General features: G+C 36.0%; 1 protein-coding gene across 1 annotated transcript in view; it reads left to right on the top strand.

Moving 5' to 3' along the window:
- LOC120624156 (hemicentin-1-like) overlaps positions 1–16278 on the top strand; it is a 300069-nt gene that overhangs the window by 224702 nt on the left and 59089 nt on the right. The window contains exons 5-6 of the mRNA XM_039890530.1: positions 8106–8216; positions 12557–12763. Coding sequence (XP_039746464.1) covers positions 8106–8216; positions 12557–12763 — 318 coding nt within the window. The remainder of the gene's footprint in view (positions 1–8105; positions 8217–12556; positions 12764–16278) is intronic.

Below are 16278 nucleotides of genomic sequence, written 5' to 3'. Positions count from 1 at the left end.
AATGCGTTTAGGCATCCCTGCCGGAGGCTGCGGAGGTAGAACTGCGCAGCCTCCAGCAGGGTATGTGGGACTCACTGGCTGGTAAAACATCAGCCAGAATACCCACTAAAACCCAGCGGAGCCGCCTGCGCCCAAGTTGGGGCGTCAAAGGATCGCGGTCGCATGCAACTTTGACGCCCCGGCGCGCTCGTCGAAGGCATACGATGGTGTCTACGACCTATTAACGCCCTAGGTCGACCGCCTTCTATATATTATACTAGCTGTTGCCCGCGACTTCGTTTGATTTTGGTTTTTGATTAAACATTCAATTGGCATTCAAGTATTCAGTATCGCTAAGGCTCAAATGAGGGGTTTGCTGCTGTCCGCTGAGGAGTTCTGTCCTCTATCTCCAACTACATTCATCAGATCTGCACAAAGTTTTGGCAAAATTAAACACATAAATAAAATTATAACTTTATTAATAACCAAAGAAAAGAAAATAAATAATGTCAAAAATTCGCATCATCAAACATTATAAAAATGTTAAGTAGGTACCTAATGTCAAAAAAGCGCAATAGTGCAACACTGGGATTTTTAAATTATTAACTTCTCATATAAAGAGATTATTATTTGAGATATATAGATATAGATATATTGAAATTTGATATTTTTAAATTTTATTTGATATTCTCTGTCTTGGTTATACGGATTTCAGGAACTTGACTACAATCTATGGTCGGGCTATGAATTTTTCGGTATTTGGATTTCTCAGTGCCGGCCCAGAGTTAGGAAATAGGTGTCGAACCTCGTGCCTAAGAGAGCATGTTTAGCTATCGCTTAATATCACATGATAGCTATATATATAATATATATATGTAAAAGCCCACGAACCCATTTGTGAGAAGCGAGGTAGGGCTATGCTCAAAAAACTCTCTTTTCTGTAAGAGACGGACTGTGCGCAGAAGTTGGTAGGGTCATCATCATCTTCATCAACCCATTACCAGCCCACTACAGGGCCACGGGCCTCCTGTCAGAATGAGAAGGGTTGGTCGTGGTCTACCACGCTTGCCATGTGCGTATTCGTAGACTTCACACGCCATTGAGAATATTATGAAGAACTCTCAGGCATGCAGGTATCCTCTTGATGTTTTCCTATGCAGTTTAAATATTGTATAGAAGCAGGCGTTACTTTGCGGAAATATACAGTTTAAAGCAAGTGTCATTTGAATTGCTTAAATTAAAACGCACATAACTCCGAAAAGTCAGTGTTGCGTGCCGGGACTCGAACTCGGTCTCCGCGAAAGGCAATCCGAAGCCTTACCCACTAGGCTATCGCCGCTTCGATAGGCTAATATTGATCATAATTGAAGAAGTATTAACTCAAAGGTCCCTAATTTGTCATCAATAACATAAAGTTACAAGTTCATGCCATTAATTATTTAGAAACAGAAGTATTATTTTATCGCTCAACTCAAAACTCCGCACCCCTTATTTGGGATAGCACTTCACACACAAAACCGGCTTTATATGCGAAATCACTGAACATGGAAGTGGGATCCTCATTAATGTAAAAGGGGTTCGCAAAATTCACACACACTCCGTGGAGTATGGGTATTGTTCGATCTGGGTATTCAGTGTTCCACTCGGAACTTTTTTTTTTAATTTCTTACACGCCCTCACTTGTACTACTAAGCACCTTTACGGCGTGGTGGTGCCTCTTTGTATCCTCCCCTTTATTTTGGTTCTTCAGACTTAACAAGTTTTTGCTAGCTCCTTATAAACACAAATAGCTTACATATTCAGTTAATATGTTTTTCAGTGTCCGGGTGTTTATGAGTATTTTTTTTCTTATTTATTCCACTAAAAGTAAGCCCTTGACTGCATCTCACCTGGTGGTAAGTGAGTCTAAGATGGTAGCGGGCTAATCTGTTAGGGAGTGTGGTAGTCATATCCCTAATCGGTTTCTACGCGACATCGCACCGGAACACTAAATCGCTTAGTGGTAAGTCTTTGTGGAGTATATCGAGACCCGACCAGTATATTATTAGTATTTGTATATGTATATTATTCATAAAAATATTCGTCAGTCATCTTAGTACCTATAATACAAGCTACGCTAACTCGGAGGCTACATGGTGGTGTGTGTATTGTCGTAGTATTTATTATTATATTATATTCAATGTTTGTAAATATTTACCGTTAGCTGAAAAATCCTATTGTAGTGCAATACATTACAGGAACGGTAAAAAGTTTTTATGAAAACTAATTCTGGCTGATTGTTTTTTGGACTTCTTCTTAGACTAAAACGCGTTTGGACCCCTAATAAATTTAGCGTTAGGTTTACAATATCATTTTGAAAGTTCGCATTGAAAATGCCTTTTTAGTGCTGCGCTGTGTGTAGCAGTAGTAATAAGCATGCATGATAATTAAAAAACGGACGAATTTTATACCTATAATGCTAAATTGAAAACTTTCAAATAAACTAGAGCAATACAAAGTACGAACGTTTAAAAACAAAGTTCCGAGTTCATCATATCAGGAATGAAAAATGCCGTTTCAAAATCACAATAACGATGATGAGATTGCTTTGGGTCGAAAGTAATTTGTGTCCGGGACGACTCTAAGGCTTTTATTTTAGCAATATACGGTCCGGGAAAAAAAGTTTAATGTAGGGTAACTCAATTATGGACTCCCCACCTTGTGTGCCCCCAATTTATCACGAAACGTCTCATCGCACTAAGAACTGAAGGTTTAATGTTCCTTATATAACGCTTTGTGAATGTGTACCTAGTATAAGCTTATTTATAAAATTACTTGGTAACACTAGTACATTTTTATTTGAACGGAACAGAAACGGAACTATCATAGACTTACAGTGTTGCTTGTCATTCCGACCATCCTCGAGGCTAGGCTTGAAGTATTTAGTTGAACATTATGATTAATAGTTTATCATTGCTGTAATATTTCAAATCTATAGGTAAACCGAAAAACAAATGTAGCGTTTCAAAACATTAGACAAAAAGTATCCCTTTAAAAATCACCAATATTTTTTTTAGTTACAAATTTCTACTGACAGTAGAAATTTGTCAAAAAACTGCAAACTATTTCGGAGTTATACCACGTCTATAAGGCCCCATATAACATAAATAAATTTATATAATAGTAATTCCAAACAAACGGGATATTATTTCCTTAGTTCTGAGTTGCTTGAACATATATACAATTCTGTTTTAAAAGATTCATTATAAGGCACCTGTGAAACTGTGAAAACCTAAAGTGGATAAAGTCCACGAGATAAGTCTGTCAGCATAGTCGTGACAGTATCCATTATGGACATCCAATTCTGAATATAGGAAGGTCTTTTGTCTTTTGTAGGAAGTTCTAAATTATACGGTCTCGTACCATTTGCGTCCAGCAGCTCACAGAGCTATTCTGGGAGTATATTTAAGTGCTTTAATCGGAAATAAGGATATCTATAACTCACTGGTCAATGAGTTAGCGACGTAGCATAACGATTTATTAACTATACTACGTAAATTATAAATTTATTAAAAAAATATTTCAGAGTACGGAGGATAGAGCGCTTAGCCTAAAGGCTTTTTTCACTTTAGACTTGCGCTTGTCTATAATCTAGCGTGATGGAAAGTAAGCATGGCGCGTATGTTGGGAAAGCGAAAGATTCCTTTTAACTTTGGCTTTGAAAGTATTCAAATTATCAATGAGCGATGGAAGAGCCTGTGTGGTGCCGAAGCGTTAGAAATGCTAATAGAAAATTATTTTCAGCTTATTTCAGAACGATAGTTTCAACAGTACATGTAGTTTATTTCTTAAAACAACTGATAATTAGATGAAATAATGATCGTTCATTGATCTCTATGACAAAAATAATATTGAGAGATACCTATAAATAGCCTTAGAAAAATTATGATTTTTATTTTGATAACGATTAACTGTCAACCAAACCAGACAAATTATTATGTGAAAATCCAAATCCAAATTATAATAAGCTGGATGGATGAAAAACGAAAAATATTGTCAAAATCTCACTCCATTAACTCCCCAATGCCGGGCTACGGCTTTCTCTCTTATAAGTCAAAAGAAAGAGGATCTTCGAGTATATACCCACCTCTGCTTCCATACAGGTTGGTGGGCTTTTAGGATTCTGACCTCATGTTATTAACAGCTAAACTTACTTTCCTAAGCACGGCGTGAACGAGTACTAAGAATTTATTACCAGAAAAGATAGTCTATAAGCCTACAAATAATAAATATAAATATACTATGACAATACACACATTGCCATCTAACTCCAAAGTAAGCGCAGCTTGTCTTACGGGTACTAAGACCCATTTTTGGGAATCGAACCCACAGACTCGGACTCAGAAAGCAGTGTCACTGCCCAATGCAAATGCCCAATGAAATTAGGTAATATTTTTTTATATTTCGTTTCTCTTTTCATTTTTTTTTACATTTACTTTTCTTTTTATAGTGTCCATCTTCAATAAGCGTCGACTTGAATAGTTATCAAGCATGTTGCAGCTACCTATAAGTTTAATCATTTTTGTTTCTAATACCTTATACTATTATCATATATCAATGTATTAAATGTGATTATGTTGTGCTTTGAATAAATAAATAAATGCCCGCCGTCAGAATACATAAATACCTTAATCTTTTGCTAAATTTAGCAATCTAACCCAGGGTCACGTAATCAGTACCTAATTTAATTTACTACCCAGTTTCATTGAAGCGACGCCGACGAGAAAGCATTTAAACTTGTAAAAATAGAGTTTCAAATAAATAAAATATTCTGTATCACAATGTTGCCTCGTAACGAATACACAGTCATGACACTACATCGTGCATTTCTCCATTCTTCCAAGTTTACTGTAACAAGTCTTGAAGCACTTACTTTGATGAAGTCATTAAAAACAGCAGACTTAAGGCTAAATTCTCAAGAAAGTCACTGGAGACATCTCCTGAATTAGGTAAAACGTCTAACAAGATAATAAAGGTAGAGGAAAATAATTAATGAACGTCGTACTTAAAAATAATTAATTCGGTATTATATTTTCCTAGCCGGAAAATAAGATAGGCAGTATTTTCATATAAAAAACTTTACTCGCGCTAACTGTTTTTAATAATGTAAATGCGAAAGTGTGTTTATTGTTTTATCTTACAATCCTGCAGTGCAAAGAAATGTATTGAAGAGATTTTTTGCATAAGAATGGATACTTTATGTGCCGGAGTCCACTTTTTATAGGAGACAATGCAAAATTCACATGCGATTGATTTAATAAATAAATAAATAATAAATATACTACGACATTACACACATCGCCATCTAGCCCCAAAGTAAGCGTAGCTTGTGTTATGAGTACTAAGATAGCTGTTTACAGATAAACACCCAGACACTGCAAAATAATAATAATTTGTTCATCACACAAAAATTCGTCCAGTTGTGGGAATCAAACCGGTTCAAATTGGTTTGATTCCCCTAGGACTCGGAATGCAGAGTCGCTGCCCACTGCGCCAGTCGGCCGTCGAATGATTGATATAATGATTATTATACTAACATACCAAAACGCCCGAATTTACTTGAGTAAAATTATTAATGAAGATTTATTTTTATAATAATTATAATATTATGATAATTAAGAATTGTACATAGACTAAACCTACTACTTTCCTACTTTTTTACCTATTACTTTCTCTCCTGACGAAAACCCTATTGCGCCAATAAACGATCAACATTAGCCCCAAAAGTTCGTAAGAATTTCTAAAAGTATCGCAACGTCCGGTACGTTGCGGTACTTTTACAAATTCTGGTAATTTTACATGGTAATTTTTGACTGGCTTTTCAGTTTTCACCAATTGTGTAAAGTTAAATTAAATAATTAAATTAATTTTGAAAACATTATTTTTAATTTCAAGGCAAAATCTGTCCGACACGGTATATCCTACGTCTGCGCCTGTTTTAATTAACCCCTATATTAATGTTATTCAAGGCTAAAATATCCACATTTACGTTATCCAAATATCATAATTGACTTTGAAATCCTATTGTTTCGAAGGCCGTTGGATTCTAGGAATGAACCTGTCATATTATTATTACAATTCCATAGAATGAGACACTGTAAATCCAACAAAAGTCTGACCTTCTCTCGCTCTACTTAAGGCTTTTTATATTGAAAGTGTGAAGTGAGGTCATGACACATTTATATCCGACCAAATTACAAGTTCTTGGGTTTAAATGAAACTTGAATTCAGTGATAAGATTGGTTAAGTTTTCAGTAAGCGGTGATGCATTGGTATTTTGAGGTCACGAAATTTTCACGACGTTTTAATCCCCGTCAGTTTAGGAATAATAATATTTTGGAAAATGCTATAGATCTAGTAGCACAACCGTACGAAAACTGATGGATATGCAATCATGACTTCCGAATGGGTGTTTTTTTTTTCAAATTCGCTTATTCGTACAAGGTTTTACTATGATGAAGGCGTGCTGATCTGAAAGGATCGTGATAGTTTAAAAACCGGCAGTGCTTATTGGTTTTGCCCTAGATGAAAACAAAAATGAAAATAAAAAAGTTTATTTGAGCAGCAACATTACAACTTGTTTGTTACATACATTTGGCAAATATTGTTATTAGACACAATAGAATTAATCGCTAGCGAACACACTAAGCTGAGTTTGTTATTATGAAAATTAAGCTTAATTTGCTATACTCCACGAACAGCAGGAGACAAATTCTCCTGCTGTTCGTAGAGTATATGGTGTAATTTATAATTACTTCAATCCGTATACTCCACACCAAACAGATCCTCGGCAATGTAACCTCTACGCACGTTTCGCTCCGAAACCGGAGCATCCTGAGGAGATGTTGACTTTACAATGAATAATTGTTGTTGTTCTTAACAATTATTCATGTTATCAGGCGGAGTGTGTGTGTGAGTGTGTGTGTGTCTTTGTGTTGTGTGTGTATGACTGAGAGTAAGTATATGTAAGCATGTTATTTTTGTCAATTACTAACTTATTAATATTATTTAATAATATTATTGCAATTTAATTTATAATTTATTTTACAAGGTTTTCTGTTGCGTCCATGTCGTATATGTGGTTCTGATTATCTATCTCGAAAACTTACGGTCATAACTGAAAGTTGGTTTTCATGTCAGGCGCCTATTTAAACCAACGGCTAAGTCTAGAAATTCAAAAACAATGATGAAAATTCTGTTGTACAGTCATCTCTAAACTAAAGTAAATTGGACTATCTAAAAGAAGATATCGCCATATCTGCTTTAAAAGGATGGAACTGTTGTAAAACACGTTAATTTAGTTTAGAAATCTATGTACAATAAAATTGGCACCATTAGCGCCAGCGTTTGGGTACCATGCCCAAAAGTGAAAAGTTTGATGGCCATAAATATGCTACTCAAACTTCTCAATGGATCACTCATCACTCTAAATCTGTTTCGTGATTACAGTTTTAAACACTGAGGAATGTACGTTTTAAGCAATTATTATTAATATCATTTGCTTCAACGGTGAAGGAAAACATCGGGAGGAAACGTGCATGAGAAAATGGGCAGGTGAAGCGGACTACGGCCTTAACCACCTCTCATTGTGAGAGAAGACCCGTGTTTTGTAGTGGGGCGATATGGGTTGATGTATCTAATAGATGGCCCACCCAATGGTAAATGAAAAACCATCGCCTCTAAACAGAGCAATACTTCGCAGGGCATGCAGGTAAAAAGTTCCGCAACGTGCAACCTTGTGTCCATCAGAGGCATAGAAGTTAAGCCTCATCATGTCAACCAATCGTCGTCCACTGCTGGACATAGGTCTTTTGTAGAGAGTTCCACAATACACGGTCCTGGGCCACTCGCCTCCAGCGGCTCAGCGGCAGTTAAGCCTCATGTGCCGGTTATTACACCGGCACTCACGCCCTTCAGATCGGAACTAACCATTGTTGTAATGCTGCTTAGCGGCAGAAATAAGCATGGTTATAGTACTTCCCCGGACGAGCTGTCACAAATAGCACTACTACTGCAAAGCCACCATCCTACTTCATAATACTCATATAACCAAAAAAGTCCTGACGTAACTTTTTCTTCCTTTTCAGAACTTCCAGAAAAGCCGAAAATCTTCGACGAGGCCGACAAAGAAGTAATAGGCGTGGCAGGCCCCTACATAGAAGGCACCAGTCTGAAACTTACCTGTGTTGTAAGTGGAGGTAAAATTAGAGTATACAAATAAATATTGTGGTACCCTGTATATTTAGTTACCTTTATCCATGTGATTATCATCATCATCGTAGTCAGTCTATTACTTATTATCCCTTTTTCAGTGAAATATTTATGGTCTTAGAGCTCTCCTTTTATTTTTAAGAAAAACAGAGCTTAGACAAACCGAGGGGTTTAACTGACAGCTTAATTTGCATTGCAAAATATTATTATCTCACAACTATTAATGACCCCACTAGCGCAGCGGTGAGCACTGTGGTTTTAAGCTGGAGGTTCTGGGTTCGATTCCTGGCAACGGCAATTTGGGAATTTATATCTTCTGAATTTTCCCTGGCCTGGTAAGGAGGGAGCTTCGGCCGTGGCTACCCAAAAAGCCGTGCCGCTTAACGATTTAGCGATTTCGATGTCGTGTAGAAACCGATTAGAGGTATGACTGGCATATAGCTGGCATAAATGGCAATGATAAAATATAACTGTCATACTCCCTAACAGGTTAGCCTACTACCATCATACTCTGCATCTTCACTTAACATCAGGTGAGGTTGCAGTCAAGGCCTAACTTGTAGTAAAAATAAGAAAAATCTTTTCCACCGAATATGGGAATCGAACCCGGGTTCTTGTATATCGCAGTAAAGCATGCTTTGCAACTTGTAACGAGATGTGATGCCACTGAATAACCCGCCAACAACTAGCCGCCGAATCACGCCGCCAGTTCATTAGTTGTGTAGACTCCTTTATACTTACTGTCACTCTGCCGCAGAACACTGCAACGTCACTGTCGCCAAGAACGCTAAGTTGGGAACAAAGTTTATCCGTCGGAAACATAAATACCTCTAACTTATTTCTTCCACTGTATTCGCGTTAATATTCCAGAAAATTTCACCTTTATTCACGCCATAATACAACATCAGTGGAGCGGCTATTCCGACATTTTGTTAGCTTACCGTGACCCGCTAAACGCTGTGATTAATTTAAAAATACCACAGAATGTGACCTAATACATTACACACAAAGGACGTTTTTTATACACTTGCATGCTAAAGTATGGAAACGATAAATAATGACTGTTATTATTAATGTGACCGCTATGTAAATTTGTTGGTTGGTATTAATCTCTCTCCGATCATTTAAATGGAACAATGGTCCATTTTATCCATAGGTTAACTATGCTTAATTGAAACTCTAATTTAGATAGGCCGGATCAGTTTTAATTTTTAACTCTTTTTGATACCGCGTCGGTTTATTTACGTTGGAGGAATGATAGTTTTAGTTAGAATTGATTCTGTAAAATCCTGTTAGTTTTCCTTCGATGTTTTTATTCAACTTATGGGCAGTTTTTAAATCTCCATATAATAACTGTTTCCTAAACGCTAGTTTTTCAGGACTTGTAAAACTAAAATAGATTGAACTGGTCTTCAAAGTCCTTCTCTCTATAATGCAAAAAAAGTCGCGTCAAGCAGTATTATTTTATTTAAACATATATGATTCCCAAAATATATACGTCAACAATATTAAAAAACCCCCTTTCTGTTTCTTATAATGTTATTTATGTTTCTAAAATTTGCATATAACTCCATGACACGTGAAACAAGTTTTTATCGCTACACGTTTTTTAAGTTTAAATAATGAAATGGCATAGAAATATAAAACACTATGTCATAATATAGTACTAGTACAGATATATAAATGCAAAAGTGTGTCTCTTTAATAGTTACCTATTTCAGTTCGGCTATTTCACCAAGCTGAACGGAAATTGGCACAAAGCTTATGTCTTAGAGATGGACCGGACTGGATGAAAAATTAGGAAATCACAAAATATTTAGCAAAAGGAAAACATTTCACGCGGTATTTTTCAAAAAACCAAAATATATGCTGACAAAGTGGGATTAAAAAACGTAATAAATGGATAGGGTTTCTCATGATAAGTCACATGGTCAGCATAGTGAAGTAAACGAAAACATTTAAACGTTGAACGCGATACTACCGTAACGAAAACGTGATGAAAGAGAGTTTCCGTTTTATCGTTAATTGCAACTGATGTCATTTCTAATGAGGTTTCTTATGCAAAATGTAAAAAAATAATTAATATTCTTTTATACTTAATTGAATAATGATCTAAATACTCAGTTATTCAATACTTAGCTTCGCTTACAACTCCAGTGGCTGAGCAAGGCGGCTCAAGTTCGCGGGTTAAAGTAAATTTGTATGTATATTGTCCACTGTCTATCTATCACTGTCTGTACATTATTTTTTTATAATATCATTTGCTTTATCGGTAAAGGAAAATATCGTGACGAAACCCGCATGCCTGAGAGCTCTTGATAACGTTCTCAAACGGGGGAAAGTACGGTCTAAACCTCCGTCATTCTTAGAGGAGACCCGTTTGCTATAGTGGAACTTAGTGTTCAACTTTTCTTTCTATGGTACCAACGCTAACTCTTTTATTTTGGACACAAAATGCGGTGGGGGCTTAATAAATTCAACTCAATTATGATAGCAGGCACTGAAGGTAAACAAGATTAGCTGACCAGTTGAGAGTTTCAATCTCGTGCAGATTCTATACCATAGCCAAAAAGTGGCATCAGCAGAACGGTAGGATCTACCATAGACACGAAGAGTTTACTTTTCCAAAGCCTTCCATGGGTCAAACCAAAATACCCAAACCAAAATCCTGGATCCACCACCGAAGCCAATCTCAGGGCTCAGAACTAAAAGCGACTCGTGTTGCCTTTGTACTAACAAACGTGTCAAAGTATTCACAAACCGCAAAATCCGACTAACAATGGAAGAACGTAACAAGCTAAGCTCGACGCGGCCGAAACGTAGCGTGACTTAGGTGTTTCCGCTCTGATGTTGATTACTGCACTGTTCCTATGTATTCCTATCAACGCTATTTAAATTAATGATCACCTACTGTTGCCAAGTCTCTCAGTATACTGATTAGTATGTGAGCATATTTGAAGACGTGATATCCCAGTGGTTAAAACATAGGCATTATCAAAATTAAGCTTAATTTGCTATACTCCGCGAAAAGCAGGAGAATCTGTGTGGTGTAATTTATAATTTCTTCAATCCTTATACTCCACACCAAACAGATCTTCGGCAATATACCCTCTACGCACGTTTCGCTCCGAAACCGGAGCATCTTCAGGAGATGTTGACTTTACAAGGAACAATTGTTAAAAAAATTATTAATTACACAACAAATAATTTTTTTGAAGAAATTATAAATTACACCACAAAGATTCTCCTGCTTTTCGCGGAGTATAGCAAATTAAGCTTAATTTTGATAATATATCATGGATTTCCGCAAAGTAACGCGTGCTTCTATCCAATATAAAACATAGGCCTTTTTTTTTTTGAATTCCACTACAAGTTAGCCCTTGACTCCAATTCCAAAGTAACAAAGCTAACCTGTTAGGTTTCACAGTTACAATCCAATACCTAGGGGTATACCTCTAATCGGTTGCTACACAACATCGTACCAGAACGCTAAATCGTTTGGCAGCACGTCATTATCAAAGTTGATTTTAGCAAATGCCGATGATGATGAAAATTATGCGCTGACATATTTAATAATTGGTCCCCTTTTATAACTTATGTACTACGGAAAGTAATGTTAAAATGGAAGCATGAAATTCAGCCAAAACTTAGTAAAAGTGTGCTTGTAAAATTGAGATCTTAGAACAAAAACTAATTTGACAGAGTCAGAGAGAGTCAAAGGTAATTTGACAGAGTTTCATAAGAAAATATGTACGTACGCAAATGTTTCATATTTTCCTTAATAAAACTTGTATTCGATTTTGATGAAATTATCAAGTTATTAGTGAGCCTAGTAAATGTTAAATTAGATATAATATATTACGTAAAGAATAATAAATAATAGAAATATATATAATGGCCATTGTATTCCATTATAGCGGTAATGATTTTATCAGTTTTTATGTGTTTCTTTTAAACTTCATATAATGTTACTTCGTATCTCCAAAACGACTAAATAATCGGGAACTAAATAATCATTATTATAATCGGGATATTGTTACTACGCCTTCATTCTGCCTTACGCCATACAACGTTATACAAATGTCGATTGTATTTATTACTTTGATTAAACAAGAAATTTCTCTTTCTTCCGTTGATATTCTTTTCGTCTGAAATTTTTAAAGGAGAAGCAAATTTTTATCCAAAATTCAAAACGCCCCGATGTATTCCTTACACGTATCAAACAAAATCCTACCAATTGCTATTAGAAATAAAGTTCAATATGTATTACTATCTTGTAATACTTACAGAAGGTTTGTAGGTACTTGAACTTTATATTGTTTTACAGGCAAACCTATGCCAAGGCTGCGGTGGAAGCGAGGCGACGAAGTAGTTGCAAAGTTGGACCCAGTTGAAGACGAAACCCGGCTTAGCCTGCTTGAGCTTAGGATACCTAAGTTGACAAGGGCATACTTTGAGGCCGTGTATACGTGTACGGCCGACAACACTGCCTTGGTGCCACCACTGCGGGTCAACGTGCAAATTCAATTATACTGTAAGTAATCTGTTTATTATTGAGATGATTGTTTCAACAGGTACATACGGGACCGTCGTGACCACGATCCATGCAACTGGGTCGTGGTCTTATCGTGGTATGTACCCTTTGATCTATATTTAAGAAATGTTGAATAACCACGAAAAAATTAGTTTAAAATCTAAGATGATTGTTATCTATTTAAAAACCTCAAACGTATACTTCGTCAACTCAAGTAATTTGCAGGCTACTTTGGTAAGTTTGTCTTTAATTGCATTGCAAGGTATAATCCCGTCTGTTGTGTAAGAGATGCAGTTTAAAATGGTAGATGGCTTACCTGTAATATTTGGCAGTTAATATTAAACCATAATTGGTTTCTACACTGCAAGTCGTGATTTAAGCCTGGAGACGTGAACTTTTATGCGAATGAAAGTTTGTATAAGAAACATTTGCCCTCAAGACACGGAATATCCTAGTTTGGGGGTCCAGGGTAATTTAATAAGAAGAAAATTATACTTCATTAAATTAAATAAAAACTATTATTACTATTATTTATTTGAAACGAAGTTTTGTTGTTGACGGATTTATCGGGAACTGTAGTAAATAAATAATAATGAAGTGTGCATAATTTTGAAATTACTGCCTCTTTTTATTCAATTCAAAATTCATTTATTTTAAGTATGCCTAATTAATAAGCACTTTTGAAACGTCAAGTCAGTCTGTTTGTAGTGACTCTACCACCGGTTCGGAAGGCAGATTCCACTGAGAAGAGCCGGCAAGAAACTCAGCAGATTGCTCTTTTCCAACATCATTTTAAAGTTTATCAATCTTTAGAATTTTTCTGTTTTCGGAGAGATGAGATGGCCTGCTTCCAAGCAGTCTTGTCGTTAAGGAATTCATCAATCGTGTAGTTTCCACGATTTGTTAAATGTGATTTAATATATGGTTTAAACAGTGGCGTGCATAGAGGGTATGCACAAGGTATGCAGATGATATAAAATGAAGAAAATCTCCAGTACGAGTTATAAAAACTTAAGGATAGGCCATTGTAAGACTTATAAAAAGCCTACTCTTAAGTATTTATAACTCGTACTGGAGATTTTCTTCATTTTATATCATCTGCATACCCTGTGCATACCCTCTATGCACGCCACTGGGTTTAAACTTAAAGGTAGATCGAATATTACCTTCGGTATCATGTTATAAAAGCATCTGCACCCCTCCCCACAAAAGATTTCTTTACTTTTTATTAAGCTGATATACTTGTAAATATTTGTACATTGACATAACCCAAATATTAATAATAATAGGTAAAAAGATGTGGTAGATTCATAGAAATCACGTGCGCACGAACTCGTGAGTTTCACTGGTGCGGAATAAAATAACTTCTACGACTACTAGTATTTAAAAATAAAACGACTACATTCATGAATAGATATAAGCTCGAAATGCATATAACAGATTGCAATCTAGATTGGAGATTGCGGCGACATTTTTGCCATACATAATACATATTATAGTTGGGAATTTATCGCCGTCTGCGAATAGAAACCGTATTTTGCATTTCTCGCGTGTATTTCAGAAATTCCTGAACAGAGATTCCTAGCTCAATGTAGTAGTGATCTATTTGAATGAGATTCTAAGATAGAGCGGTTTCGTAGCTTTACACATCCACTTTGTTCGTTGGAATTCTTAACTGAGAAATATAAAGAAAAGAATAATTTAACGAAAAACTACTAGTTTACAGTTTGCTTTGCTAATATTTAAACCGAAAGAAAATTCTAATCAAAATTTATAATTATTTATTTTAAAAGGCTATTTATTACGAATCGCTTGTACGTAATCCTTTGTTTGCAAGATGTTGATAAGTTGATACATTCTTTAATTAAGTACTAAACGTGCTATTTCTTCTCTAATAGCTTATGAGAGAATAAATATAATCCTTGTTTCCTAAGAACCCCAAAATGATTTGGCAGTATAAATAAAACTACTATTTACCTATCTTAATTATTTTAAATATCATACATGAGTTTGAGAGAATCTCTTAAAATTTCAAATACTATTATTTATTTTTCCTATAAATCTTTATCTAATCTGGTATACAATCCCGTTTCACAATCATCATCAGCCTACCAACATCTCACTTGTGGGCATAGTTCTCCTCTTTAAGATACATTAACTGGGTCAGGACTATAGGTCATTATCAATCCACTTCCGGCCCACTGAAGGGCTCGGGCCTTTTCTCAGAACGGGAAATGTTAAGATCGTTGTCCACTAAGCTGTGACCAGTGCGGATTAGTAGACTTCATATGCCTTTGGTTAATTACCGTGTGTGAAGATAGATCGGAATACAGTTGACGTCATTCCAACTCTACCCGCGGATGTGGTATGAGGCGACTAAGGGAATGTAACTGACAACGGGCAGCAGCGTCCTCTGGGCTACTAACCAATTCACCCTGTGTGGTGATTATGGGCAAATCCTGTTCCTCCCTTTAGCCTTGCAGTGGACTGTAATAGGCAATTGATGATATGCCTTTAAAAATAACGTATCAAGACAATACACGCATCGCCATCAAGCCCAAAAGTAAGCTTAGCTTTTGTTATGGGTACTAAGATGACTTATGAATTTTATTGTGAATAATATACATAAATTCTTATAACATACAGAGAAACACCCAGACACTAAAAAAAATTAAATTCATCATATGACTCCCAACACGGTGTTTTTCCTACGCCTTGTGTAGTTATAGTTATCTTTAATTTATTAAAAACGCATATAATTCTGAATTCTTGGATTCTGAAAAGAGAGTGCATGCCGGGGATCGAACTCGGTTTCGGTTATCAGGACGAAGCTCTAATCACTACGCCATCATCGCTTTCCGTGTAGAAGCTCTTATGTTGAAGTCATTTCGAAAGCCTTACCGTGAAACTAATCAAGATCCGTGCAATTTTCAACACGAATAATGCACATTCCCTTTTATCTTATAGCGCGTCGAATGTGAAATGTCAAATAATACTCTTCACTTTAACCCTCTTACATTGTAATGTAGTGTATATTCTCAGATCGTAAGAACGGTATGGAGTGGGGGATATATTTGCAGGTATGAAATTGGATGCTCAATGCCTTAGAGACTTGTGACAGTGTTGGAAGATTATTTCTGTATTCTTGCTTCCTGAAGCGAGCTTCATAAATAGGATTTTATTTTGAAGAGAGCATCTTGCCGGTCAAATTTTGCGCCTATTCTAGGGATTTTTACCGAGAAAATACTACTATTCCCAAGCTTATATTACGCTACGAGAGTTTTGTAGTAAAATAGTAATAGCACTTTGTCCAAACGACTGTCACAGACTAGACTAGACTTCAAATTACCTCGTCATTTGCATAAATTCTGACACAATTTTAACAGTTAATATCTTTGTCATATTGTTTGACGTCAATTATTTATTTTGCGAGTATAAATACCTTTCTGTTCTCAGAACTGTTCTTTTATGAATTTAGCATTATAGAACTACATTGGATCGCCATCACCAACGTA

Source organism: Pararge aegeria, chromosome 5, assembly GCF_905163445.1.
Source record: "Pararge aegeria chromosome 5, ilParAegt1.1, whole genome shotgun sequence".
NCBI lineage: Eukaryota > Metazoa > Arthropoda > Insecta > Lepidoptera > Nymphalidae > Pararge > Pararge aegeria.
Note: the sequence above shows the minus strand (reverse complement) of the source record. Positions and strands in the feature narration are given on the sequence as shown.